We start from the raw sequence: 26690 nt of genomic DNA, 5'->3' as shown, positions 1-26690 counted from the left end.
TGTTAGCATTTAACGTTTTCAATTTTTTTATCAATTTTCGTCCACAACGTCTATTAGTCCTTAATTACTAGTAATTCCATAATTATCTATATAGCGAAGAGTATGACTGAACCAATAATCGATAAGAAATTGTCGATAAACTGTGATAAATTTGTAAAATCACATAACAATCCGTTTGATATCGTTTTAAAACTTCCACTTTGACAATCCTCAGTACGTTTTCTTTTTTTTTTCGGAAATGATTTTACATCGTGTAATGAATGAAAAAGGGTACTTCTGAGAAATTGCAAAAAAACTTCAAACATCTTCAAAAACATTGAAAAATTTTCTTCGTGACTCACCGTCATTTTGAAAAATGACAACTTTTAGAACTTGCTGTATCACTTTCTTTCGCCATTTTATCGAACTTTAAACATTAGAATTAAACGACGAAATTTTAGGATTTCTTGAATTTTTGTCACATAATCAAAATGTTTAATATCCGATAAAATGATGAGAGAAAATCGTACAGAATGTTTTAAAGAGAAGATTTCTGTCTGATCGTAGTGGAACTAGTTATGAAAAATTTTTTTATTGTTTTCAGGAACATTTGAATTTTTATAATTTTCGAGAAGAAGTATTCTCACTTTCTTACTCGCTACATGATGTAAAATCGTCTTCAAAAAAAAAAGAACGAACTAACGACTATAAGAGACTTCACACTTTGAATTGAAACCAAATTGATTATTGTACAAATTCAGTCTGATTTATCGACAATTTTTCATCGTTACTGTGGTTCAATTATAAACTTCGTCGTAAATAAAATCGAAACTAAAATTCACGACATCACTTAAAGATAGCCATGAAAAATATTAAAAAGTCTAATCGTCGTCTCTAATTTTATAAATACCTCTTTATTAATAATGAGAGCTCAAAGTAAAGACTTTCAATTGTCAGATCAACTGTATCTCAAAAATAACAAAGATTTTTAATGCGAAGAATCCTAAATAAAGCTTCGCTAAATCTAAACGCAATGCGTCGAATACGAATAAAAAAGAGGCTCGTTGAAAATTAATTTCCAGAATGATAGAGGTAGGTGCGAAAGAAGGTGCTTGGGTGTTCCTCGCGAATTGCCACTTGTCGCTCAGTTGGATGCCGAAATTGGACAAGATCGTGGAAACGTTGGCGGCCAGTAAAACCATACACCCGCAATTCAGGTTCGCGTTTGATCGTAAGCGTCACGTGAGTCGATAATGAAAGGGGCCACCGACCGATTGCAGATTGTGGCTTAGCTCGAGCCCGACTCCCCAGTTTCCCATATCGATCCTACAGGCGGGCATAAAGATGACCACCGAACCGCCGAAAGGTTTGAAGGCAAACATGAAACGACTTTACAGCTTGATAACCGAGACCCAGTTCGAACTGTGCCAAGCAAAGTCCAAATACAAGAAGCTACTGTTCGCCCTCGTGTTCTTCCACGCGATTCTCCTCGAGCGTAAAAAGTTCCAGCAATTGGGCTGGAACGTCATCTACAGCTTCAACGACTCGGACTTTGTGGTAATTTCGCCGACCGATCCACAATTGGATGCCATCGACAAGATTGAAATACCCCCCTAGTAACAATGTTACCAGAGGCCGCGTCGTTGGTTCAACTCCTTAGCTACGAGCGTTTTCATTTCTCGGAATATTTCGCGATATTTCGTTCATTAAATCGCCAATTTCGTATTGAATGTGTTGTGAAAATTAAACCAACCGTGGAACGCTAATTCTCGTAGAGTAGCGTTCTGTATTTTTCTTATTATGCTTCTCCAACTCGCGGAAACATGTTGGAGCAGAAAAGAGAAGAAAGATGCAATTTAATCAATTACGAAACAAAAGTAACGCGACTAAATTGAAATTCTCAATTGCATTGTAATAATGAAATAAAAATTCAATTCCCTCGTAGAAATATACAATCTGCCATTAAGAATTTCACAACCGAAACATCGACTTTTGGCCCTTTTGCCTGGAATTGAATATTTATTTTCATAGATCTGAAATGTGAAGGAGAATATTCACTGCACTGTGATGTTTCTTTTTGCTTTAAATTCAGGTATCGGAGAATCTTTTACAAGTGTATCTTGACGAGTATCCAGTGACCCCGTGGGAATCACTGAAATACCTCATAGCAGGTGTCTGTTATGGTGGTCACGTGACCGACGACTGGGACCGCCGTTTGTTAATGACATACGTACAACAATATTTCACCGAAGAGGCCCTGACTGTCCCCTATTATCGTTTATCATCGCTACCGACCTATTTCATACCGAGAGATGGTTCGTTGGCGTCCTATCACGATTTCGTCGTGGTTCTGCCGTCCATTGACAAACCGGAAGCGTTCGGTCAACACCCGAACGCGGACATCACCTGTTTAATCATGGAAACGAGGAATATGTTCGAAACGCTGATGGGACTTCAGGTTCAGGCTGTTACCGAGGAAGAAATTACTAAAGAGGAGAAGGTTCGTCAAACGTTGCAGCAGAACATTTCGTTTAAAGGTTCATTGATATTAGGTCACATGAAATGTCGGATTTGTCCTCATTCAACATTTGAGCGTTGGTTTCCGTTCATACGTTCGAGCTATTCTTTGATTAAAAGTTGCTTGATATTTCTGAATTCAGAAAAGATGCTTTTCAATTTTGAATTTTATTTCTCTTCTCAAACGAGCTTCCTTCAACATGTTGAATTCGTACTCTTTTCTCTAGAAAAACTTTCAGAGTTAACTTACGAAATTCTCCTTTAACAGTCCTATTCACCAGACTTTTACCTTTTCAGAAGTGTGGAATCAGTCCTGTGTCAGAAAATGTAATTCACGGAAGTTTGTCGAAAAGCAAAACTTCTCCGAAAAGTATTTTCTCGTTAGAATTTCACTGGACGAATGGTCGTGGTGCCTATTTTGATTAAAGTAATAAATGATTAATGTTCTCAAAATACTCAACATAAATTTTTGTATTAAAAATCCGACATTTCGTATCACGACCTAGTATTATCGATGAGCCGCGCACGAGCAGAACGAAAGTACTATTAAAGCACATATTGATGCTGATAGATTTTATATTGTACAAAATAAAATTAAGCGCCTCAAAATTTCTTGCAATATAAATTACCAATTTATATTTAATTTTATATATAGTTAGTTAAGTTAGTTATTTCAGTTACTATACAGTCACTATAATTAGTTATTAGTTGATCATAGTTAGTTAGATTAATAAAGTTCCACAATAATAAATCCGTATCAGGTCACTCAGTTAATCACGGACGTGCTCTCGCGAATACCAAACGACATCGATTACGAGACAGCTGAGAAATTGATAGGCCCGAAGAAAACACCATTGGACGTGGTGTTGCTCCAGGAAATACAACGTTACAACGTTCTCCTGAAAAAGACTCGTGGCAGTTTAAAAGATCTTCAACTGGCGATCCAAGGTTTGGTGTTGATGTCGCCGGATCTTGAGGAGATCTTCAACTGCGTATACGAAGGTCGAGTCCCCTCGATTTGGCTGACAGCGTATCCGTCGTTGAAGCTGTTGGGCGCCTGGACGAGGGATTTAGTCAGCAGGGTGGAACACTTCAGTGAATGGGCTCAAACTACTCATCCGCCGTTGCTGTTCTGGCTGGCCGCGTACACGTTCCCAACTGGCTTCCTTACCGCCGTATTACAGACGTCTGCCAGGCTCTGGGGCGTCTCTATCGATTCCCTGTCCTGGGAATTCACCGTTTTTACGATCGACGAGTCGGCCATAATCGAACCGCCGGTGGTAACTTCATATTAAATACTACACCGCGTCTTAAGTTTAACTGGCTTTAAATTACGTCGGTGTTAAAGTACGCGCTGAGTTTTACGTTCAACGCTTCATCGATGAAATGAATACGACAGACTCGAGTGAGATGTCGAGTAGGTAACGTTGAAAGACCTAATGTTTTGCTGTTCAAATTCTTACTTTGAACTTTCTGTTTGTATTCTAAGATATGAAATTAATTTTATTCCTTCATTATTTTTAAAAAAAATTAAGAGTAGAACGTGGATATTCGTGTATTTGTAGATACAAATTTCAATAAAAATCGGCAACCTATCGATGGATATACGTACGTTTGTAACGTATATAAATATGAATATTGTAAACGTGTAAATATAAAAACCTCACTTGTATGTCTATTGACAAAGAGTTATTTAAATCTTAATGAAATAACACTTTCTGGAATATATTTTTTAAAACGTCACCTACGTGTTCATCGACGAAGTATTATTAAATTTCAACAAAATGACACTTTTTGGAGCTTTTGCTGAAAAAAAAATAAAGGAAAAAAGTGTATTTCGATAAATTGTCCCCGTTGCAAAAATTGAAAAAGGCGCATGCAAAATGCATCAAACACGCCTGGAAATCAATCCAATTATTCTGGTTGCCGAGCGTTGTCTGAGCGTCCCTTTCAATGAAAGAAGAAACGAGCCGCGGAAAAATAGGGAGGGATAAAGAATTCAGCGTGGTAATATCGCTAGGAAAATGGCGGCGTGTGTGCATGCCTCTAATCGTGTGTACATTCCATTACAGGACGGCGTGTACATACGCTCTATCTTTCTGGAAGGCGCTGGCTGGGACAAGAGGAACAGTGTCCTCGTCGAGCCGGCTCCCATGCAACTTGTTTGCAACATGCCGGTAATTCACTTCCGGCCCACGGAACAGCTTAAAAAGAGAAGCAGAGGTAACGACGCCGACGTTGAAATTATTCGAGAAAAGTTATTCGCCACATTTAAGAAAATGAAGAAAACCTTTACTATTTTATGATTATGTAATAAAAGAAGGATCGTACCTTGTCCATTTCTTTGACAAAGAATAATTTCTATTAGAATTTCTTTTTCGTTTTCCTGCCGGTACTTGCACTTTTTAGTGTCATAATCGAAACATTTTCAATTAATACTATTTAGCAATACCGTTTCAAATTATGATTACACAGTAAAGAGTGTAATTAGCAACGACAATGAAAGACTGTCGATAATTTAAACTTTGTAAAAAAAGAAAATCATACAACAATCTATTTGTTTCATTTTAAAATATGAAGCTTCTACGTTGACAATTGTGAATTGGTTTGCTTCGAAGATGACTTTACACCATACAGCAGATAGAAAACTGGGAATATTCTCTTCTCGAAAGTTGTAAAAATTCAAACGTGTGTAAAAACATGAAAACTTTTCTCTCGTAATTAGATCTACCGTCACTTTGAAGATTGAAGATTCTCCTTTACAAAACGTATGTCTCCTTTACAAACGTACGATTTTTCTTACATACCGACAGTTTTTCATTGTCATTGGTATAATTGTGCTCTTTGCTATGTGTATAAAATTTAAAATACTTGGGACATTAATTTTGACAGATATTTTTCTATATCACCGTATTTCCTTTCAATTTCTGTACACAGGATCCTACACATGTCCCTGTTACTATTATCCTCAAAGAAGCGGGGCTGAAGGACGACCATCATTCGTGGTAGCGGTCGATCTAAACGCAGGTCCAGAGGGATCGGATTTCTGGGTTAAAAGAGGCACTGCTCTGTTACTAAGTCTCTCCACATAGATTCGTGTTAATTATTGTTATCATTGTTATTGTTATTATTAATTAATTAGAATTAACATATCAAGCGCGACCGTAGTAAAGGAACAACGTCAGTTTCAACATCACTCTCACTCTTCCTTTCGATTCCTTCCTATTATACTTGGTTAGTGTGTAATAAAAATTTGTCTTTATAAATAAGAGAATATATATACAAGAATTTGCAATACAACAGACAGTTGTAACTTCTTTACACGCGAATTTAGAACCTCGTCGCCATGGTGAACACATGGAACGAGCTCACGAGACAAGGAACGATCAACCAATCCGTGAACTTTTTAGGATTATCTGACGATGATGATTCGGACCTGACTATCGCTGCCGCTTGTTTCTGATTGTCGATATTTTTCAAAGCATCTGAAATCGTTTTATTCATTCGTGACGCGTATTGAATCCACTCTGTTGGCAGAACCGTGCCTGAATTCACTGGTGGTTCGAGATCAGACAGCTTGTCTTTGGCTTCGAGCAAGATCCTCATCATACTCCCCGTTTCTATCTGATCTTCTTTCTTCAAACTATCCACCAAATTCTTCACGGTGGAATTCAGCTGTGTTTGAAAGCTGATCCAGTCAGCCGCGGTTTTGTTATTATACGTATCCGCGACCAAACTCCTCAGAGCTGATATTTCGTTCTTGATATCGGCGAAAGACTCGTTGAACATCTCGTGAAGCTCGTCGAGATTAAATCGATCAGTTGCATTCGCATTATTCAGGATATTCATCACGGTGTCGTTAATCTGTTTCTTAAAATCGGCCCATTCATCGAGGGGGATGACTGGTTTGATAAATTTGGTGTAATCAAACTTAAACGGGTCCCCGGATTTGTTGAACGTAGCTTGAACACTCAAGGAACTTCTGTTTGGTTTCAACTTGCTTATCCAGTCAGCCTTCGTAGTTGCAATTTCATCTTTCAGCTTCGCGAAATCATTCTTCGCGGAATCCTTGAAAGCAGCCCACGCGATAGGATCAACCTCCGCTGGTTTCTTGCTCTGAATATCCTGGATCAGTTTGGTCAAGGAATCGTTGATCTGAGCTTTGAATTGTAACCAATCGTCTGTCAGATTGGCCAGTTGCGTGTTGTTAAACTTACTTTTCGAGGGAGCTCTTAAATATCCACGTTGGGGAATTTCGCTTAAAGAAGACAACGTCGCAAGTTCCATGGGCGATGGAGTGGTCTTGAAAGCAGAGAAACTCTTTACAATCTCGTCTCTGTACGTAGCCCATGCTGGATCGCCTGGTGGAGGCATTTCGTTCTTAATTTTATTCACAGCGTCATTTACTGTCTTAATGATGTCAGATTTGTAGCTTATCCAATCGTCATTAACGGATGGTTTCCCCGTAGCTAATTCAACAGGAGCTGCAGTAGATCTCTGACTATCGATCTTGTCTCTGAACGTGGAAAATCGATCTTTGATATCGTTTCCAAAAGTGGCCCAAGCTGGATCACCAGGGGGAGGCATATTGTCGTTTATACTCGCAATACTATCGTTTATAGAAGATATGATATTATCCTTAAAGTTCTTCCAGTCAAATATTGCAGGAATCGTAGCATTCTTGATAGTCGAAGACTCCGTTAGTTTATTCTGACTCGTCAAAGCCTGTTCTTGTGCGTTGTTCTTCATCTTCAATTTTGGAGCAACATCTGTCTTCATAGACGAGATTTCATCCTTCAAATCAGCAAACTGATCGACGATATTCTGTTTAAAAGCTATCCACTTGGCCACTGCAGCCGGTCCACCACCGATCGTCTGTATGGAGTCATTCAGTGACTTCACCAGATTATTTTTAAACGTAATCCAATCCTGATAAACGCTTGGTGATCCTGCTGCTCTTAAAATAAGACTGTCAGAGTCCGTTGACAATTTTGCCTCGGGTGTAGAATCGTTTGTCTTCGGTGGATGCAAACCAGATAGTTGGTCTCGAAGATCGGAGAATGTATCGTTTATGTAATTCTTGAAGGCTAACCAGTCAGTGTCTATCATAGTCCTGGAACTGTTGATGTAAGTCACAACGTCTCTGATTGTATCGTTAATATTGTTCTTGAATGCGGTCCAGTTGACTGGCGCGAAAGTAGCTCGTAACGTGGGAGGCGTTGAACCGTTTTCTCTCCATGGTTCAAAGGATGGCGCTGGAATGTCCTCGCAAGACATCATAGGATTTTCTGTACCCTCTGCTCGCATAACTTCCGCCTGAGTTTGTGTTACGCCGTCGGAACAGTCGCAGATCAATCTCGCCAGTGACATTTTACGTAATTCTGTAAGCTGGCCTGAAAAGAAAAAAGAAATGAATAAATATTATCACGCATCTGCGTTGTATTTCATTTATTACAATTGCGTCTAATAATATAATAATAATCTTGTTCAGAAGTTTGGAAAAATGAAGTCAGTCATAGTTGTTCCAATGGCGATAAAATTTCTTTCATTTCAATGCATTACATATGTGTTTTTTTTATATAAAAAAAAAAAAGACAAGTTTCTGCGAAAACAGAATTTAAAACTTAAAATTCGATTCCAAAAGAATTAAAGTCTGTGATTAATATACGATTAAAACACCATTTCTGGATCATCTGATCATCAATAATTATATTACCTTCTGTGAACGAGTGCGGTTGTCCAGACAACTCGTACCAGAATCTATCTCCTTTCTGCAACCTAGCAAACTGATCAGCGATCAAACACGTAAAAGTTGGCCCGACAATGCCGTCAGCCTTGGGTAATTCAGCCAAAGCTCCGGTATATAAATCGACATCGTGAACCGACTTGTACAAAGAGGAAATGTCTTCAAGAGCCTGTGGATCCAAGTGTCCTTCCAAGTCGGAGAAACTTTCTACCTTGCCCAGTCCGCAATATTCCCTCCATTTGGCGTATCCAGGTAGGCCGTGATCCCTTCCGCGCTGGATATTCAACGATACCAAATCCAAGCCGCAGGGCACGGTAACGTTAGCGACGGGATCTTCGAACAGATGATTGGTCAGTTGAGAAGTGACATGAGTAGACGTCATCTGGATCACGTTCCTCGTGGCAGAAGTCACTGAACTCTTCACGCCACCCTCTGCGTACAGACTGTACGGATTGAACAGCATTCTATGCAGTTCTACGTAAGAAGAAGTTTCCCTTTGCTCGTCAGTGACTTTCATCAAACCAGGTAACAGAGTATGAGCGAATCTAAAGGCGGCTGCTGCGAAACTGTTAGCTATGCTTGGGTCGGTACCAGACTCATCCGTGTCGCCGGTCCATTGTCTATAGCCAGACTTGAGAGGCCTCAGATCGCGTAGATTCGTTTCCTGCTCACCGAGGACAATAGGTATGAATTCTCGATAGGTGACATGCTGCAATTGAGCGCCCACTATACGTCGAGATTCCTCGTACAGAGTTTCATCATCCCAAGAAGGGTTGATCTTGGCCAATTGCTCGGCGACCCTGTTGTGCTGTCGCGCCCAGAGCAGATGCATCGTCGTCAAGTGCAAGTTCTCGTTTGCCCTGGCGTCGCCGGCTGCGAAGCAGTACCTGCCTCTCAGCCTTTCGGCCTCCCGATTGCAACCGTCGTTAGGATTCGTGCTCGGTGGTAACAGTGTTCGATTGTCCGGTGTTAACTGCATCGTCAGCCGTCCGCCAGAAAACTCCCGCAGTTTCCGCGCTGTGCCCTGATCGGATCCATAGATCGCTGAACCATCGATAAACGCCGTCACCTGTGAAACACAATGTCCATTCATCGGTTTTCATCGCTTTGAGACAGATACGAAAGAGGTACCACTCTTTGAAATCGAAAAGAGCAACGAGCAGGCGTGTTTAACAGTGTAATTTCGTTCCCATTGTCCGGCTCGCCATTGTCCGAAGTCGTTATTAGGGAGATAACGAATGTGTCATTACGATCGAACCTCGCCTCACCGACGTGCGGGTGATAATCAAGTTAATTAACAACGCGACCCGCCGATCGCGTATTGTTCCAGGCGAACATTTTTCCTTCACCGCGTGAGATATCAATTTCACGCAGCCCTGTATTACGACTGACCCCGTTGAAGGGGGCCAAGAATTAACGCACGCAGTGTTAAAACTTCGATTCATACGAACAATCGTTAATCGTCGAAACGAACTACAAACGAAACTACGTACTTGATTCAACTGTTGTCTTGGACCAAGTTTGCACTGGGGTGCAGGGGCAGATCTGGCGAAGTCCATGCACGTCCTCCCAGTCACGTCGAAAACAGGATCTCCGGAGGACACCGGAACAGAGAAACACTCTGGATGGCCGACAGATGGTGGACAACAAGAGATTGAAGTGCCGTTGACACCCTGACTGATCGCGGTAGCGGTGATATCGTGGTCCAAGAACTGGCCATAAACAGCTAGCATCACGGTGAAGTGAGGATTGCTGCTTGGCGAAGGTTTGTGAACCTTCAGGCTGACTTCTCTTGCCGAGGGTAGCTCGGCTCCTGAAATTGCTCTACGAGGAGTCTCGATGCCATCGGCGTAGTTAGGCGGTAGAATCCTTCTGAAAGGTGTCATTGTTGCACCCCGTTGCATCGGTCTGTTGCAACTTCCATCCAAGGTTCTGTATTTACTGAACGGACATTCCGGAGTGACTAGCTGCTTGCAAACACCCAAAGATTCCCAGCCTGCGTCGAAGAAGCTCCCCACGGCAGAGGGTGCTCCGAAGACCATCCTTGAACTCTCGATTCGTTTGGTCGCTGCAAGTTCTGCCACAGCTGCCAGAGCTAGTGTCCCAGTGCTCAGGCAGGTGCTTACTGCGTAACGGTGTCTTACTTCCGGAGAAGGTGACGGTAACGGCGACATCAGTGCATTGACGTCTGCGAAAAGTCGCTCGTTAACAGCTTGACGGCCTGCCTGCAAGCCTTCTTTTATCTCGTCGTCCGACAGTTGCGTCGCAGTGGTGTCTTTTGTAGATTTGTCTGACACGAATATAGAATTGGAGGCTGGCACGACGGAAGGATTGCTAAAGAGAGTGTAGGATCCAGATCCTGGAGCGAAGCCCAGTTTTAAAGTACCGGTGAGATTAACGGTGGATTGAAACGAAGTATTGGTGAGGTTTGAACCGGAGGCGTCTAGTATGTCGTGGCTCACGGAGTAGCTTATTGTTATAACGAGAGCCATGGTGAAGATTGCTCTGAAATAAAGGCACAATAAAGATTTGTAACAGTATGCTTCTTACACTTTGTGGGCAATCTGGATTATTCATACCCATAAATATATTTTTTGCAATTTCAAAACTTCTAAGAAACGTAAGAAAATCCTGTGACAGTTATTTACGTCTTTGTTACGTTATATAATCGTTCATTATAATTTTTCTCGATGAAAATAAAAATTTTCTTCGAAGAAATTAAAGGGACGAAATTGCGTTCGTTTACTTACTAAAGATGCATAGAAATGAAAATGATCATTTTTTGATAACTCTTCAGAAATTAAAATTAATTAATTTCGTAATAACAAGTTTAGTTTTAACAACTGGCGCTCAGTGTGCAAATCAAATGAACGCTAGATGTAAATTTTTGAGATTTTGCGGAGAATCATTGATTCGAATACCATCGGGATAGAATAATGTATCTTAGAGATAGCTACTTGTACGTAACGTTGGGCAACCACACTGTCACCGTACAATTGCGCGTACAATCAAGGCCAACGTCACGTAACACTAATTAGCCTACGCACAAGACGCCAAGTTCCAGACTGTTTGCACCTCGTAAACGAATTACGAGGTGTTCCACCCTACAAATGCGATCAGGATAAATCGTTGTTCTTAATACTCGTCAGTTGGTGTCAAGGAGAGTCTTCAAACGACAGACATCTCTACACGAGTAATCCGCTATTCCATTAACGAGCAACGTAGAAATCTAAAAGCTGAAAGTGGCAATAACAAGTGACGTCGATGATCAGGATAGAATTGCTGCACTGTGGACTCGTTGTAAACTCACACGTGTTCAACTGGTGCCGAGACGAAACCGCAATAGAGAAACCATGGTTTCGTTATTGCACGAATTACTTCACGCACTCGCTTCGATATAAAGTCTAAAAACTCTCTAAGAAGTTAAATCTAGCTCGAATATATTTTTATTGCAGTTAATCATTCTACGAAACATTACGAAAATATCAATAGTCAATAATTTTGGTGGTAATGAAAATTTTGCTGGCGTCACTGCTGGAAAATGTCGACGATCGATTAGCGAGCAAAATTTTCGTATCACGATCGAACGATGGAAAACGAAAACCAAATTGAACTGTATCATTTTCAATGTTGTTCTAAACCATCTCTTATGTACCATCTTCTATCTGTTTGAAGTAAAATCGCGAGATGAAGAGACGAAGAATTCAGACGAGAGAACGAGAAAGCAAAAATGATGAGAATGTGACTCACACCGCGATCGTGTACGCGAAACATCGTAGCTGCAGCCGTTGCCTCCTCTGATGAGAATAAAATGGCAACGCGTCGTGCACGTAGCACACCCTGGCTGACTTGTCGTCGGTCAACGGAGTCTTCTCCGAGGAAGGCATTCCTGGTTGTACGCGGACCCAAGACCGGACTGAAACGATCGGCCGGCCGGTCGACCGGTTGTTCGATGTGAGAGATGATTTTATGTAAGCATACGCTTACGGTGGGGACTCGATGCGCAATGACTTTTTTTTTTTTTCTTTCGAGAGGATACGATGGAAACGGTATACTTAATGAACTTGTACAGCGTTCCTTTATGTGGATTCCGGAGTTGAAGATGCACGGTGAAATCTTCTATGATCGGTCCGAGTGAAAGAAGGATTAATTTGGATAATTTAATTATCAACATTGTCATACAGTGTTATGAAAAATTGGCGAATTGAAAATCTTACTACGCAATAATTCGTCGGCTAATAATTTCAAGTTGTAAATTATAGATTTCTATTTTATAATTTTATAATTTTACGTAGTTTTATAATTTTATAGTTTTATAGTTATTTTTACGTAGTTTTATAATTTTATAGTTTTATTTTTTATAGTTTTATAATTTTATAATTTTACAGGATGATTGAATAGCTTGTAGAATTTTATTTGATTTAAAACCGAATTTGTTATTCATAAACTGCACTGTTATGCAAAATGTATTAACAGTGATAATTTACGACTATTGTAAAATTTCAGTGTGAAAATCTAAAGAATTAATTTGATGCGAATTCATTTTTAAGAATGAATAATTTTAATTTCATATTGTGTGAGTACATTAAAATTATGATTAAAGAAAATTTTAAGCAAAGAACTTCGAAATTATATATGTGATCGCGATTGATTATGTATGCCATTTTGCGCAATTTGTTTATAGACTGTTGGTTGCTTTGCATCACGCGAGGAAGGCAGACCGCCTTCTCTTGTAATTATATAAATACGCAGACGCAAACACTTAATGCGTTCGGATTGATACCGTTCAGGTGTAAATCGCAATTTAAAACACATGTAAAGCATCGAACATTCCAACAATATTCGCAACGGATAATAATATTCTTACCATCTCTATTGGAAAACTATTTCAGTCGGATATAAAAAAAAAATACACGCTAACAAATTGTTTATTTCATGTGACAAGCTGTTTGTAAAAGAATCTCTATTGAAATTGATTGATGATTTAGTTAAACATACAAATAAAGAAAATTACAGAGAACTTTCATATTTTTAACGACCCTCAGACTTGTTTTATAAAAACGGAAAAGAAGAAAACGTTCTGACACTTCAATCTTTAAATATTTTCGACAACGTTCTCTAACTTAAAAAAAGAAACAAAACGAAGAAAAGTAAAAGAATATTAAAGCAACGCTTAAATTAAAATTCTTTAATCTTTCAATATTTCCACCAATTCTTCCCGTACTTTTTAAAAGAAAAAAATATAGAAAACAAATGAACTCTATGTTTTGTTCAATAGTTTAGAAGTAGAATAAAAAGATAGAAAGGGAGCACTTACATTAAAGTGGCGCAGATGCAGCACTGAAACTGTCTGATTCGAGTTTTCCGGGTCCTCAACAAGCTGGCGAATTCCACGTAGTCCGGAGAATCCAAGGGTCTCGTGAGTGAGGTCCTTTCGTTAACTCGTCTATCCGAATACATGGTGCGAACCACGAAGCCTCACTGACGGACGACAAAAAGAAATCTCGTGGAAAATAGTGATTGTATCGCGTCGACGATCACGGTGGTGAACAAAAGTGAACTGGCGTGGACAACGTCGACATCGAGGATGTTGTCGCCACACTGATTCGACCCGAGTTCCACAACTCGACTCCGCTCGAGACGACTCGGCTTACCAAAGAGGAACCGACGCGAATCGGAACTTCCGGTCCCAGTGGACACCCTCTTTCTATCAACACATTGTCAAGATATCACTTGTCACTTTCTACACTGCATTCTTTCATCAACAAGTAAGTGGTACTGTTTCACGTTTAAAAACGTTGAAAAGATTATTATTATTTTAACCGTGCGAACTTATTTATTACAAAACTGTAGCATTATAATATTTATTAATACATTGTCAACGAATTGAGAAACAGTGATATACATCAATATCATGATTAGACTGATAGATTTTTTATGCATTTATAATTTAGAAAATTTTAAGATTTAAAATGTACGAATACATAGAATGAACGTAGTATATAAAAATAGAAAAACTAAACTAGAGTATTCGCTATAATATGTAATAGGTGAGAAAAATTTCTGCTTAGACTTTTTTTTTTAGTTGTGACTCTCTGTGTAACGTGATAACGTAAATTTACATAAACATCGACACTCTAATCTTGATTATAGAAATCTAGAATTAACTATAATTAGAGAAATCTAGAATTAAGTATAAAATAATTAACTATAAAATAGTTAAGTATAAAATAATTAACTATAAAATAATCAGATAACATTGGAAATGATGAATCAAGTTTAAAAGTATAATTATTGTTATTACATAATTTAGAACAAACGAAGAAGATATTCAAATAACTTTGTGAGGATTTGTACATTCATGACTGTATCGTAAGAAAGACGATATAAAATATTTAAAGGTAACAAATTGAAGTTTGTATTAGAATCAAGAAAAAATTGAAGACATAATGAAACTAAAATTTGGTAATTCAATTGTGGACAGAAATTTTGTCCACAAAAACGTCCAAGTAAAAACAGACAGATTACATTCATTGTCAGACAGAAACTCTAAAAATAATCATAAGTAACAAAGACTATCTACAATATATAAAAGTAATTAACAAAAAATGCAACAAAAAATATCACGATACCGCATATACTATGCCTCGAAATACTAGTTAGAATACTCAGTTGAAACAATAAGTTTCAAGTATAAAATAGGATTTTTTTCTTTTTTAAGTAAAGGTCACATGACAGGATCAATATCGATTTTCACCCAAGAGATTAAAAAAGCTTGCGATGTAGGAAAAGCGAAATATCAGTAAACAAACTCTAACTCGACAGTGAAACACGATACGAACGATGTCTACATACGATATGTCGATGAAATATTAGATAAATTTCCAAACAGATTTAAAGATCTTAAAATCCTTTTTGAGCAACCAATCAAAAGTTCTCAGACATACGAACACTTAGGAATTCGAACTTTTGCGAACGTGTGTAAGAACATGAAAATAGAAGAAAAATCGTGGTAAAGTTTCTGGGTGAGCTATTAACGTAACAGCGAGAGCAACAATCGAAGATAAAGGCAATTAAATCGGGATTACTCTTAAATCCCGACTATCTTCGCATTCACTCAGAACGCCTTGACGAGCCACTGTTATCGAGATATCTACCACACTGCGAGCATTGTATACGTACATAGTGCTCTATACGCTTAAATATACCTACGCCAACTTTACGACTGGTTTGCTTTATATAAGAAGAATTGAGGATCGACGGCCGAGAATGAAACACGAGCTGCCTCACCGCACTTTTATTCTGTGGTGTCTATGGATCGAAGCTGAGGAACGGCTCCGTTTAGAATAGATCATCGACACCGTTGCAGAACCAATCGTATATACTAAAACAACGCGAAAGTTAATAAAGAGACTTTAATATCGTAGCTTGTATAGCAAGTATAAACGTCGAATATTCACAACAATTAATGCGGCGACAGTTTAACTCTGCCTGCAGATTTTTACTTTTTTCAACGAACAAAGATATGAACAGACTTACAAAAAGAAAAGTTTTTTATGATAAGTGTACAAATAAGTTTCTTGAGTCAAAATACATATATGTATGTCTTTATAATTTACATTAATTAATAATAATACATTATGTGTGTCTTTATAATTTACATATTAATTTATTAATTTTTTTTTTAACTGTGCAGTGTAATTTTATTAATACACATCACGCACGTCATATAGAAATCAATAGGAATTGAATGTATATCTCATTAAAGAGTCGTTGACTTTCAAGAAAACACGCAGATTAAGCCAAGCCGATTAAGCCAAGCCAAGCAGATTAAACTAACTGCAGTTAATTATTCGCCAGAAATGAAAAGTAAATGAGCTTTTTCTACACTTTTTTATAGAGATGATTGTGAGTCGATTCTTGAATTTTCAATTTTTTTACAATTACCAAAATGCTTGGAACTGTTCTACGCCTATTAACTCAATTATATTACTGTGAATTGCGTCTATTCTGTGGTTCGCCAGTAATCACTTTCTCCAAAATGGTTCCTGACTGCTAATCTAATTGCTCTGATGACTGCAAATGCTGTTCGAAATCAATAAAAAGGAAAATAATAGTTTTGTTAATCTATGTACTTTTACCCTTCTGATAATATCTTCCTGGAGTTAAAATGATAAGTTTTTAGAAAGAATCGTTTATCTAGAACCCTCAATCATGCGAACTTTAAGACCCAATAATCTATATCATCAAAACTGTTTATACTCACGTTTTCACGAGCATTCGTGCATTCCGCGGTTACGATTATTAACAAAACAACAGTAATAAACACGAACACTTCTGTGAATCGGTGAAGAAAAATCGATTTATCGATGACAATCGTGGGAAATCTAATGACCTGCTGTCACGTGTCAAATCAACGATCAACGCGAGCAACGTGCTCCCTGTTGATTATCCACCCTCTCTACGGGTGGCCAGGTAGTAATTATGAAAGCGGCGCATCGATCGTAGTGCATCCACCGCTAATTACAATCTTCGACGCGTCGTAAACGTGACAGGATGTAATTAACTGAGTCCTTCCGTCAATCGAATACGAAAATCAACGGACCACCGATAATCTGGATCGTTACATCGCGTTCCACCTCGAGAATCGTTGCGTTCGATTCCAAAGCAAAGACTCGACTGATGTCCAACAGTCAATCAGAGGTCGACGTTCAGCTAGTTGAGTCTTGGTGCAACGTATTGTCCTTTTTTTATTTCGTAACGTAGATAAATGCGTAACATAATATGTGACGCGAGTCCCCAGAAAGGTTTCCTTTCCCGTTGACGGGCTTCGGGTGCATAAATCGCTTGAATTCGCGCCGGGGGATCTCCTGGCTTTGTTGAAACAATACACGCGCGAAATTGGCCTATTATGTAATTCACCGTTGTTGCTTATAACATTGCATCCAGATTGCACGATGTTCCCATTCAAATTTAATTAAAACGGGGTAGCATGCGCGAAGAAGTGACGAAAAAAGACAGAAGAATTTGACCTAAATTTAAATACTGAAATTTTATGATGAATTTAATAGCAATTTCGTTGAAACGTGTTTTGGTGTTATTCGGTGCAACAAAAATTGTATCTTTTCGAGGCACGAAGCTCCAGCCATTGTTCCTGGTTGGGGACATACATTTCCGCTGGCATGCGTTCCAATCCCGGGGATTCGGGTGATCCACGCTCGTTTGTCCTTCTGGCTGAACCATGAGACAGAGGGAAAAGTCATTTTTTACCAACTCGAAAGCAAGTTGCCCTAGTTTTATATTAATTCTATTTCATACTAAGTCTTTTCCGCATAGAAATTGCCTCGCCAGGGTGTCGGAGGAGCAATCGCCCCACTCCTTCGCATCGTCGTAGCACTTCGTTTTTCAGCAATTGATCTCGTACATTCTGAGAAATGATGGGGCAATCTGTCACCCATTTCGATACATATGCGAAGTCCGTGAGTAGTTGCAAAGCACCATATTCACTAAAAAAATATCTTCAGATATTTTACTGCATCATGTTTCTATTTCGCTTTTTATCCTTAGTCCTTTTCTTTTTTTTTTAAATCAAGAATAAAGACCAGGATTAAATGGCGTGATTTACCTAAATTTAATACGATGCAGATAGATGTAATCCAACCACGCTTCACACATAATTTTTAGAATCATGTTCGATGTCTCAGGATCTTCGATAACTTCCAACACTGGGAGTAATACTTTCTCTGTGGAGTAGATATCTTTAAAGAATCAAACGTACGTGTAAAAGGAATTTTCTTACCAAAGTAAGGCTCCACATAAAGACTAGCGGCCACTGGAGCGACGTCGCTTCCTTTCCTCCAGTAACTCGATCGTGGAAAACACATGTGCAGGTTCGCCAGACTGACCACGCGACAAATTTTTGCCAGAATATCTACGCATTTCGCAGAACATTTCTATAAACAGGTAACAGAATAAGTAAAAACATAAACCTTTAAAGCTTTCCAAATCCACCGTCTACCTGTAGCAAATCTATATTGACGTTCACTTCAGACACGATTTTCGCTCTCATCTTCGCACAAACGTATACCTGAACACTCACAGAATTTGTCGATAATGTATTCGTATGATCGGCCAACTAAAACAAAAAATATTTTAATGCAACATATAAAAACTTTTAACAAAGACTTTCTGTATAAAATAGTCAATTTTGTAATGAAACTGAGTTTTACCTTTAAATAAGAAAGTTCTTCGAGGCAATTCACAATATCACCTTTTACCAAAAGAAAGAACACGTCCAGTTCCCATGTATGAGCTATGATTTTCGCCTCCTGCACAATCCATAATCTCGCTGTGTGTACCGAATGATCTAACCGATGAAGAACGACGATCTGTTCCGATAACGGTAATTCCATCAACGGTGCTCCTATCACCCATTCACCACCTGCCTCGCACTCGTTGCTCAACCTAACGAGCAACTGAAACAGCTCTACGAACATTTGACCCGTGTCAGATCCCTGGAAATTTAAACCAACCTTTTCAAATCATTCTATATTACAATTTATTATTCAGAAAAGTACTAGTTCCTGATCAAAATTTTGAATGGATGGAAAGTTTCTTATTAATATTTCAAAATTTTATATTTGAGATCTCCACCCATTTCCTCTCCCACAAACTCGCATGTTGATCGGGAACTGATGCATTTCGGAGTTATAGCTCAATTTATTATTTTATTGTATTCTTAACTTAATATTATTATAACATTATTTCAGTCTATTCTCCTATTCTTAAATATTGTTTTATCTTTAGCTTAATAATTCTCCTCTGTGACCAGAAGATCGAAATTTATCTATTGTTTTTCTTTTTCAATAAAAGAGACACTCGCCTCCGTGGTAGAAGCTTTAGACTGATACTTGAAAGCTGATGTATAAGCCAGTCTAAATAACTGGTCCCATTCTGTGATTGTAGCATGACAACCAAGTGCATCGCAAAGATTCTGTAACGCTGGTCTCACCGTTTGAGGTACTAAAATTTTAACAAATACAATAGTTTATTAAAAATCTTAGATGTGCATTGATATTAGTATTTCTTTTGTACCGTGATTCTTCTGGATAAATTGACTAAGCCAGTCTTTGAGCTGCTGTGCTCCATGATTATGACGAGTAGCGAGAGCTTCTGGGGACCACCATAGGACCACATGATCCAGAATGCCTGATAAAGCACCCCACGCAACTTCTTGATAATAATTTTTCACCTTCTTTATTGCGCTGCTTCTCAATCTTGTTTCTCCTTTCATGATTATATATATTTTATTCAGTTGAATTAATAATTAATATGTAATACTTTCTAAGCTACATTTATATGTCATTGTTTCATTAAATTGTATAAACAATTTTAAGCGAATTTTATAATTATATAAGAGCAGAAATTCGATATTCGCAATAACAATCATTAAGCCTTTACCAGGGACGAGGGTTTAGAAATGAAAAAAAAATTTCATTTTTACCTTTGCTAGTTTTTAATGCATCAGTGCCCAATAATTTCGGTGAAACTTCTTGCACGATATTTAACAGTCTGAGCACCTGTTCGTTTTGAGAATTGACCAATGTCTGAATACTCTCGATGTTTGATACTTCCGCCTCCGTTTTCGAGATGGTATTTTCGATCGGCGGTGTCAAATGTCTCGTAAGCGCTCTGCGAACCAATTTCTCATGAAATACGCAACAAAAAGAAAAAAATGAAGTTTTCTACACAAAATCATTTAATACGGCTGCCTAACCGATAAATCTCGATACTAGAATTTTCGGAAACATCGACGTCGCCAGACATCGCTGAAGAGGGATCAGTTTTCTCGTGAGGCTCGTAATTTGCTAAAAGGCAGTCAATAAGTTCGTGGCAGGATTCTTCCGCTCTATTTTTGGCCAGCACCTGGAACCAGCTCAATGAATCATTTGTCGTTCAAAGTTTGACTTATTGTTAGAAAATCTATCGTACAAATTATCGACTCCAATATCATTCTATTCCTTTTGTCGAATTTGTGCCAAGAAAATTTCGTTCGTTGAAAATTTGAAATACCACGCCAAAAGAGGAAGAAATTGAACGAATAGAAATTTCAAAGTGAAGCAGTACAATTTTTAAAAAAAAGTATTTACCTGTAATATTCGCGTAACGGATATCTTCTTCATCGGTTCCAACATATATGGACAATCGTTGCAGAATACATTTGTCGAGGGATCAGAAACGTCAATATCCATGTCTAGTATATCGTTGTAAATGTTCACCAACCTGAAACCAATATGTTTTATCAGTCGAATGAAAATTAAGCGAATATTTACACAAATATTTTCACCTGAAAATAATTCTAAGCAGTTCATCGCTCTTACAATCAACGATCTCGTTTATCAAATTGCGAGTAAATCTCGCGAGCACGTTCAGCTTTCGTTTTAACATCGTCAAAAAATGATACATCTTATATTTATAAATTGGATGTGTACTAAGGCTCATTGTACTGAGTGATTTGTACTCTTTCGTCCTCTCTTCTAAATCGTTTGCAATTTTTTTATACACCTAAATTTAAAATACGACTTCAGACACTTCAGACTTCATGAGAAGATAATATAATAATTATTATATTATTATATTATCTTATAATTTATAATTATATATATATATATATAATTATAAATTATCATATATAATATATCACGTTTATTTACGAATATGCAAATATTTATACAATTTTATATTTTTATAAATTAAAGAAATGAAATCCAAATAATTTATTTTAGATGTTTTATATGTATATTTTTGCATATTATGTGCATTTTATGTATTTTGTACTTTCTAAAACTGTAGTAGTAGTTTAAGTCCCTGTTTAAATTGTACGAAAAATTTCACAGCGAAAATGTTTTCAATAATATAAGAGTAGAAAATAAAATTTTAGTTTTCTCTTTCTGGATACAGAATAAAAAAAAAGTAGAGAATTCTTACTCGTATATAAATCGTTATCATAAAAAGAAATGACTCATTTTTGATACCAAAGAGAATATTAATGATTCATTGAAGAAGTAAATCATTTTTGGTACTAAAGAGACTATTTTAACAGTCATTTTCAGAATGAAAAACTAAATCACGACAAAAATTTGGCCACAGAAAAGTTAATCGCACCTCGAAATCACAGGACTGTGCGTTTGTAATATCCTGGATGATTAAAGCTATGGCTTCTACGAGGTTGTCTATACGTTTTGTAAGCATCGACGAGTTGGCGAACCATTTCTCGAGAACATCACCTGGAGGTGGCAGCCACTTGCCGATATTTGCTCTATAATTAGTATCCATGTGGCTAGAAAGAAAAATTAGCGAAAATTTATATTATTGTTTAATCGACCATTTGAAGAACAGTAGTGTTTTTATCGTCCATATATTAAATGATAATATTTAAATATCTGTTGTGAATAATCGTTCAAGTCGGTTGAGTATTCCTATAATCTTCCAATTCCATCGAATCACGTAATTAAACAAACAACGAAATTATTCACGGGTATTTCAAATAGAAAAACAATTGAAAATACTTGAATAAGTAATATTGAAATGCTACACAATTTTATCGTACAGAAGTATGATGAAGTAGTCATGAGTAATTCGAGTAGAGTTGCCAAGGTAACGCCTAACGACTGGCATCCGTGCAATGTAAACTATGTAAATCATAAATTATGTCAGTTCATTATTTTTCGTAATCGAATCATGACGGTATTAAATATACTCAATATTGTTTGAAAAACAATAATACTTTTATTCCATTGATATACATATATATATATATATTGCATTTTAGTATATCTGGTTTGAAATTAATCTTATATTGGACAGATTGTTTCTCCAGTAAAGTTATCAGCTTACAAATTTTTAAAGTTAACTTATCTTTAATGATATTGATAATTTAGTGAACTTAAAGCGAGTTTTACATGTTATTATTTACATGTTACTATTTATATCTAATTTATATAAATTATATGCAATAATTTTTAAAGTATGAAGTGTATTAGGGGATTTTTCGTAACACAGTTGTGACTATAACAATGCTGATACCGTGATATGACGGTACGGTTGCAGTTGTAAAAAGCCATTTTAAAGAATTTTAAATATAATCATCGCAATTATGGGTAACAGCTTTCAATAATGAATATACATTTCTTTATACATAGTATCTTATATATTTTTTTCTTTTTAGGTAATTCACAAAATAAAAATGTTTCAAAAAGAACTGAAAACATTTATGTCATGCCACCAACGCCATTTATGACAAGAAGAATTCTTCCAAACTTGGTACATATGGAAAAATAGTTTCCTATTATTTAAAAGAGCGTTGATTGGCACGAATTCTAACGAGCAACAATGGGGAAACATATTATTAAATTTAATGGGCCCAATTGGACGAAATATTCATAATACATTTACATTTGATTCGCCAAACGATAAGGAAAACATAAATATATTGATTCAAAAGTTTGATGAATATTACATATTTTCAGGAAAAAAGAAATTACCTTTAGAAAATGTTTATGAATATATTAATGAATTGGAGGTAGACATTTAAAAATTTACAACATTATTCTAAAATATGTATATGCAGTAAATTTTTAACCTTCTATTTATATAATTCTCTTTTCTAGTTAATGATTAAAGAAAAGAACATTACAAATGGAGAAGAATTAATAAGAAAGAAAATTTTAACAGAAATTAATAAACATCAATTTACAAATACTGCTAATAATCTACTTCCAACATTTATATTTTCTTCTGATTTCAACAAATTAACATTAAAAGAAATTGCATTTATTTGGAAATTATATACTGATTCTGATATCTGTACAAGATGTGATGGAATTCATTCTCCTGAGAAATGTTCAGCATTGGGAAAACAATGTTCAAAATGTAATAATTGGAATCATTTCTCAAGAAAATGCCCAACAAATTATATTAACAATTGCGATTATTGCGGAGGTAATCACATTTATAAAAAGTGTCCAGCTTTTAATGAAATTTGCACAAAATGTCAGAAAAAAAATCATTTTAAATGGAAATGTCAAAGCATTCAAATTCTACAATGTCGCTTTTGTGGTTTAAGTCATGCTGCAAACAGATCACTTTGCTCAGCAAAATATAATATTTGTTCAAACTGTAACATTATGGGACACGTTCCTTCAAGATGTAATAAAAGATTTCTTGCAAATAGACTTCAAAATGTCTCATGATGTTGATGAATATTATATAAGAACATATTAAGTACATATTAAGTAAATTAAAATTTTATTAAAAGTTATTAATAATTTTATATATATTTTATATAAAAAATGTAATAAACTCTCTTATAAATATATTTACAATTAACATTATCAACATTTTATAAAGTATTTACAATTTCTTTTGTAAGCCGTTTATTTTCTTTTTCCATTTTATTCCATTGTAATTTTAACATATTATTCTGGCCTTTGGTACGATAATAGCTAAAAAATAGACAAATTAGTAAATATTAGTTATTATTTTTCACGGACAACTTACTGGCGATATTCTGAACATGCAATTATACTTGATGTTGTCATTGCATCCCATGTTCCATCAATATCTTGTATTGGGACCAAATGGGAAACCTCTAAAATATTTTCGCATTCTTCTATCTTTAAGGTTCCATATATTTTAAATATAATATGTTTTTTCTGAAAAAATTTGTTGTATTACAATTATATTATAAAAACAAATAAAGATAAATAAAAATGAAAAACTTACCCATATTGGACAATATATTTGATTCGAATCTTCAATATATATATCATTAATATTTAAGATTTTAAAACTAATTGGGAATACAGTATTATTTCCAGGAGTCAAAGACACGAGAGTAGCACGAGTTTCAGTTTTTGGAACAAGTTGTCCCAATGTTTGTATTGTTTTAACTCCATTTTTCTCATGATCTTTGAAAGCAACATATGTATAAATATCTTCCACTAATATAGGGACATATGGAATATCATTATAAAACAATTTGTTTCGTGAGGCTAAAGAAATTCTCCAATCCTTATTCATTTTACATTCATTTTTGCGTTTGACATCGTTATTATAAAATTTCTTATTGACAATTCAACATAAAGGTTTCAAATAACCTAAAAATAGTTATCTAGAAAAAGAAAAATAGTTATCTAGATCTAATAAATAGTTATTTTTTACATTATTTAATATTTACAAGAATAACGTAATAATAATTTATTAAAATATTTTAAAATTTTTATATCGATTTGATTTAAACTTATTACCAACATTGAAATGAATAGATAATTTTTTTTACGATGTTGATACACATGATCAATTGGTTTTTAAAAGTATCTATCAGGGTAATACCCTTTATAAGGTGATAAGATATCAATGAGTAACAAGCTTCTGAATTAATGTTTTTTGTGTACCGTCTTCTGCAATATATTTTTAATAATCAGGTAATTATATGTATATAGCTTTAATTATTAGAAAATATAATATATAAAAAAAGTATTAACTTTTTCTAAAATAAATATATAAGTTTTTCATAAGAGAATATCAATATTTTGACAATATGTCAAAGATTATATCATATAATGTATCATAAGTTGATTTATTAATTGCCTAACTGTATGTTTATATCTAATAATACATATGTATGTATATATACTATACATTATATTAAACTTTTAACTAATATACACTATATTAAATTTTTTTCAGATAGTTTTATATGACTTTATCATTCTAAACTGTTGTTAATATAATAAATTACTATTATTATGGATTTATATGTACGACCTCCTGAATCCTTATCTACTAGTGGAGATATGATTCAGAATTGGCAAAAGTGGAAAAAAGATTTTATGATATTTATGGAAGCAAGCAATTGTATAAACAAACCAAAGAATCATCAAGCTTATCTCTTGAGAACTTACATAGGAAAAATGGGTCAAGATATCATAGAAAAACTTGTTTCAAATAATTTAAAGGAAAGAGATGACATGAATATATTATTAGCAAAACTTGATAAACACTTTTGTCACCATAAAAATGAAGTTATAGAGCGATATAATTTTTTTAACTCAAACAAAAAACCAGATGAATCGATTGAAGATTATATTGTTAATTTAAAAGTATGTTGTTTCTAAAAAAATGTATATATTTTTTACTGTGCATTTTGTTCACATATTTTTTTAATTTTTAGAACAAAGCAAAAGATTGTAATTTTGGAAAGATGACAGACAGTTTAATTAGAGACAAAATAATTCTTGAATTTAAAAATAAACAACTGAGACAAAAGTTGTTTAATGTAGAAAATCTTAATTTATCAAGACTAGTGTCAATTTTTAATGAACATGCATCTACAATGCGAAAGGATCAACAGAATGTACCAAAAAAGACAAATAACATTGATAATGTATCTGACGATGATATTAAAAATCGAAATGGAGAAGCTAGTAGTTCGAACAGGAATGAAAAATCAGTAAATATACAAAATAGAAAGAATTGTAGTAAATGTAATCAAAGACATCCTATGAGAGCCTGTCCTGCTTGGGGTCTTAAATGTGAAAAATGTGGCAAATATAATCACTACACCAATTGTTGTCCATATAAGTTTATTGAAAAAAAGGAAATAAATGTATGTTTCTAATTCTAATAGTACATATATTAAGTTTATCTTTTTATTTTATTATATAATAATTATTTTTTTTATTTTAATAAATTTTAGGAAAAAACAAATAGCCTTAATGTAAATCCACAAAGAGATAATCAACAGGTAAATAATGAGAAATTGAAGAATTGAAGAATTTATTTACTTATTAATATCTAAATAAAACTATAACAAATTTTTTATAGTGTCCTACAGCTCCACCAATTTCTGATATTGATCACGTATATCCAAATCTAAATTATGTGAGATCTCAAGAAGCAATGGTATGTTCAAAAAAAAAGTGAAGGAGACAAATATAACAGACAAGACAATGCTGAATTTTGACTTCTTTTTTTAGAATACGATCAACTGGTCATATATGGAAAATAGATCAAATGAAAATTTCCAAAGAAGTGCGGCACCACAGGTGAGCAGTTTTTTTAAACTTGTATCTTTAACATTTAATTGAATTATTCAAACTTTTTTATTTTTCAACAAGCATCCAAACATGGATCAAAGAACTTCTAATATGGAAAATAAACCTCATAAAACGTCTAATAGCGATTGCCGATTATCGTAAGAAAATTTAATATGTTTAATATATTTAGTACAGTGTTTAGTACAATGTTTGTAATAGTTTCGTTAATAAATGACAAATAAAAGATTATATCTAACAGTAAATAAATTTTAATTTATTCATTATATCGGTTCCTACATTAAGTTAAAATTATATTCAGATAACTGTAAAAATTAAGAAAAATAAATGAC

At 35.4% G+C, this 26690-nt stretch overlaps 5 protein-coding genes and 1 pseudogene across 8 annotated transcripts in view; 3 read left to right on the top strand and 3 right to left on the bottom strand.

The window, feature by feature from the left end:
- Positions 1 to 5588, top strand: part of LOC122529807 (dynein axonemal heavy chain 2) — a 61799-nt gene extending 56211 nt beyond the window's left edge. Inside the window, exons 58-63 of the mRNA XM_043656257.1 lie at positions 1062 to 1196; positions 1260 to 1536; positions 2072 to 2479; positions 3258 to 3776; positions 4569 to 4719; positions 5434 to 5588. Coding sequence (XP_043512192.1) covers positions 1062 to 1196; positions 1260 to 1536; positions 2072 to 2479; positions 3258 to 3776; positions 4569 to 4719; positions 5434 to 5588 — 1645 coding nt within the window. The remainder of the gene's footprint in view (positions 1 to 1061; positions 1197 to 1259; positions 1537 to 2071; positions 2480 to 3257; positions 3777 to 4568; positions 4720 to 5433) is intronic.
- LOC122529801 lies at positions 5572 to 13820 on the bottom strand. 2 transcript variants are annotated; one of them, XM_043656251.1, is made up of 4 exons: positions 13560 to 13820; positions 9736 to 10747; positions 8213 to 9311; positions 5572 to 7889 (listed from the first exon to the last, which is right to left on the bottom strand). In XM_043656251.1, exons 1-4 carry the CDS (start codon positions 13700 to 13702, stop codon positions 5827 to 5829), a joined length of 4317 nt encoding a protein of 1438 aa, XP_043512186.1. In that variant the 5' UTR covers positions 13703 to 13820; the 3' UTR covers positions 5572 to 5826. The 2 variants fall into 2 exon arrangements, with proteins under 2 accessions (XP_043512186.1, XP_043512187.1); XM_043656252.1 differs by lacking the exon at positions 13560 to 13820 and adding an exon at positions 11993 to 12199.
- A 3459-nt stretch (positions 13821 to 17279) lies between these two features.
- On the bottom strand, positions 17280 to 21934 carry LOC122529802 (coiled-coil domain-containing protein 142). Its single transcript, XM_043656253.1, has 14 exons — positions 21852 to 21934; positions 21407 to 21581; positions 20589 to 20806; positions 20392 to 20524; positions 20019 to 20167; positions 19746 to 19933; positions 19337 to 19528; positions 19125 to 19264; positions 18472 to 18756; positions 18261 to 18377; positions 18042 to 18195; positions 17868 to 17985; positions 17561 to 17748; positions 17280 to 17476 (listed from the first exon to the last, which is right to left on the bottom strand). Exons 1-14 carry the CDS (start codon positions 21917 to 21919, stop codon positions 17340 to 17342), a joined length of 2262 nt encoding a protein of 753 aa, XP_043512188.1. The 5' UTR covers positions 21920 to 21934; the 3' UTR covers positions 17280 to 17339.
- A 570-nt stretch (positions 21935 to 22504) lies between these two features.
- LOC122529804 lies at positions 22505 to 23561 on the top strand (annotated as a pseudogene).
- A 30-nt stretch (positions 23562 to 23591) lies between these two features.
- On the bottom strand, positions 23592 to 24615 carry LOC122529805. 2 transcript variants are annotated; one of them, XM_043656256.1, is made up of 4 exons: positions 24554 to 24615; positions 24026 to 24413; positions 23829 to 23955; positions 23691 to 23745 (listed from the first exon to the last, which is right to left on the bottom strand). In XM_043656256.1, the coding sequence occupies exons 2-4, from the start codon at positions 24320 to 24322 to the stop codon at positions 23711 to 23713; spliced, it is 459 nt and encodes a 152-aa protein (XP_043512191.1). In that variant the 5' UTR covers positions 24323 to 24413; positions 24554 to 24615; the 3' UTR covers positions 23691 to 23710. The 2 variants fall into 2 exon arrangements, with proteins under 2 accessions (XP_043512190.1, XP_043512191.1); XM_043656255.1 differs by lacking the exon at positions 24554 to 24615 and having other exon boundaries at positions 23592 to 23745; positions 23801 to 23955.
- Positions 24616 to 24643: 28 nt separating this feature from the next.
- LOC122529803 lies at positions 24644 to 26680 on the top strand. Of its 2 annotated transcripts, XR_006306856.1 has the most exons (8): positions 24644 to 24726; positions 24992 to 25404; positions 25476 to 25910; positions 26001 to 26048; positions 26129 to 26206; positions 26281 to 26349; positions 26422 to 26558; positions 26644 to 26680. XR_006306856.1 is itself a non-coding variant. In XM_043656254.1 (7 exons), the coding sequence occupies exons 2-7, from the start codon at positions 25051 to 25053 to the stop codon at positions 26500 to 26502; spliced, it is 1065 nt and encodes a 354-aa protein (XP_043512189.1). In that variant the 5' UTR covers positions 24644 to 24726; positions 24992 to 25050; the 3' UTR covers positions 26503 to 26595. The 2 variants fall into 2 exon arrangements, 1 of the variants encoding a protein (XP_043512189.1); XM_043656254.1 differs by lacking the exon at positions 26644 to 26680 and having other exon boundaries at positions 26422 to 26595.
- Positions 26681 to 26690: the final 10 nt, after the last annotated feature.

The sequence above is a fragment of the Frieseomelitta varia genome, unplaced genomic scaffold (assembly GCF_011392965.1).
Source record: "Frieseomelitta varia isolate USP_RPSP 00005682 unplaced genomic scaffold, Fvar_1.2 scaffold_309, whole genome shotgun sequence".
In the NCBI taxonomy this organism is placed as follows: Eukaryota; Metazoa; Arthropoda; class Insecta; order Hymenoptera; family Apidae; genus Frieseomelitta; species Frieseomelitta varia.
This window is presented reverse-complemented; position numbering and strand designations above follow the sequence as displayed.

Coding starts and splice junctions, on each gene's coding strand:
- LOC122529801 (XM_043656251.1), bottom strand. CDS start 13,702: ATGTATTCGGATAGACGAGTTAACGAAAGGACCTCACTCACGAGACCC. Junction 10,748..13,559: donor TGCATCTGCGCCACTTTAAT/GTAAGTGCTCCC, acceptor CCTTTATTTCAG/AGCAATCTTCACCATGGCTC. Junction 7,890..8,212: donor ACCGCACTCGTTCACAGAAG/GTAATATAATTA, acceptor TTTTCTTTTCAG/GCCAGCTTACAGAATTACGT.
- LOC122529802 (XM_043656253.1), bottom strand. CDS start 21,919: ATGCCAGTCGTTAGGCGTTACCTTGGCAACTCTACTCGAATTACTCAT. Junction 19,265..19,336: donor ATTTATCCAGAAGAATCACG/GTACAAAAGAAA, acceptor TTAAAATTTTAG/TACCTCAAACGGTGAGACCA. Junction 17,986..18,041: donor TTATGTGGAGCCTTACTTTG/GTAAGAAAATTC, acceptor TCTACTCCACAG/AGAAAGTATTACTCCCAGTG.
- LOC122529805 (XM_043656255.1), bottom strand. CDS start 24,322: ATGAATAAGGATTGGAGAATTTCTTTAGCCTCACGAAACAAATTGTTT. Junction 23,956..24,025: donor AAATATATTGTCCAATATGG/GTAAGTTTTTCA, acceptor AAATTTTTTCAG/AAAAAACATATTATATTTAA. Junction 23,746..23,800: donor GCATGTTCAGAATATCGCCA/GTAAGTTGTCCG, acceptor TCTATTTTTTAG/CTATTATCGTACCAAAGGCC.
- LOC122529803 (XM_043656254.1), top strand. CDS start 25,051: ATGGATTTATATGTACGACCTCCTGAATCCTTATCTACTAGTGGAGAT. Junction 25,405..25,475: donor ATTATATTGTTAATTTAAAA/GTATGTTGTTTC, acceptor TTTAATTTTTAG/AACAAAGCAAAAGATTGTAA. Junction 26,350..26,421: donor AAAGAAGTGCGGCACCACAG/GTGAGCAGTTTT, acceptor TTTTTCAACAAG/CATCCAAACATGGATCAAAG.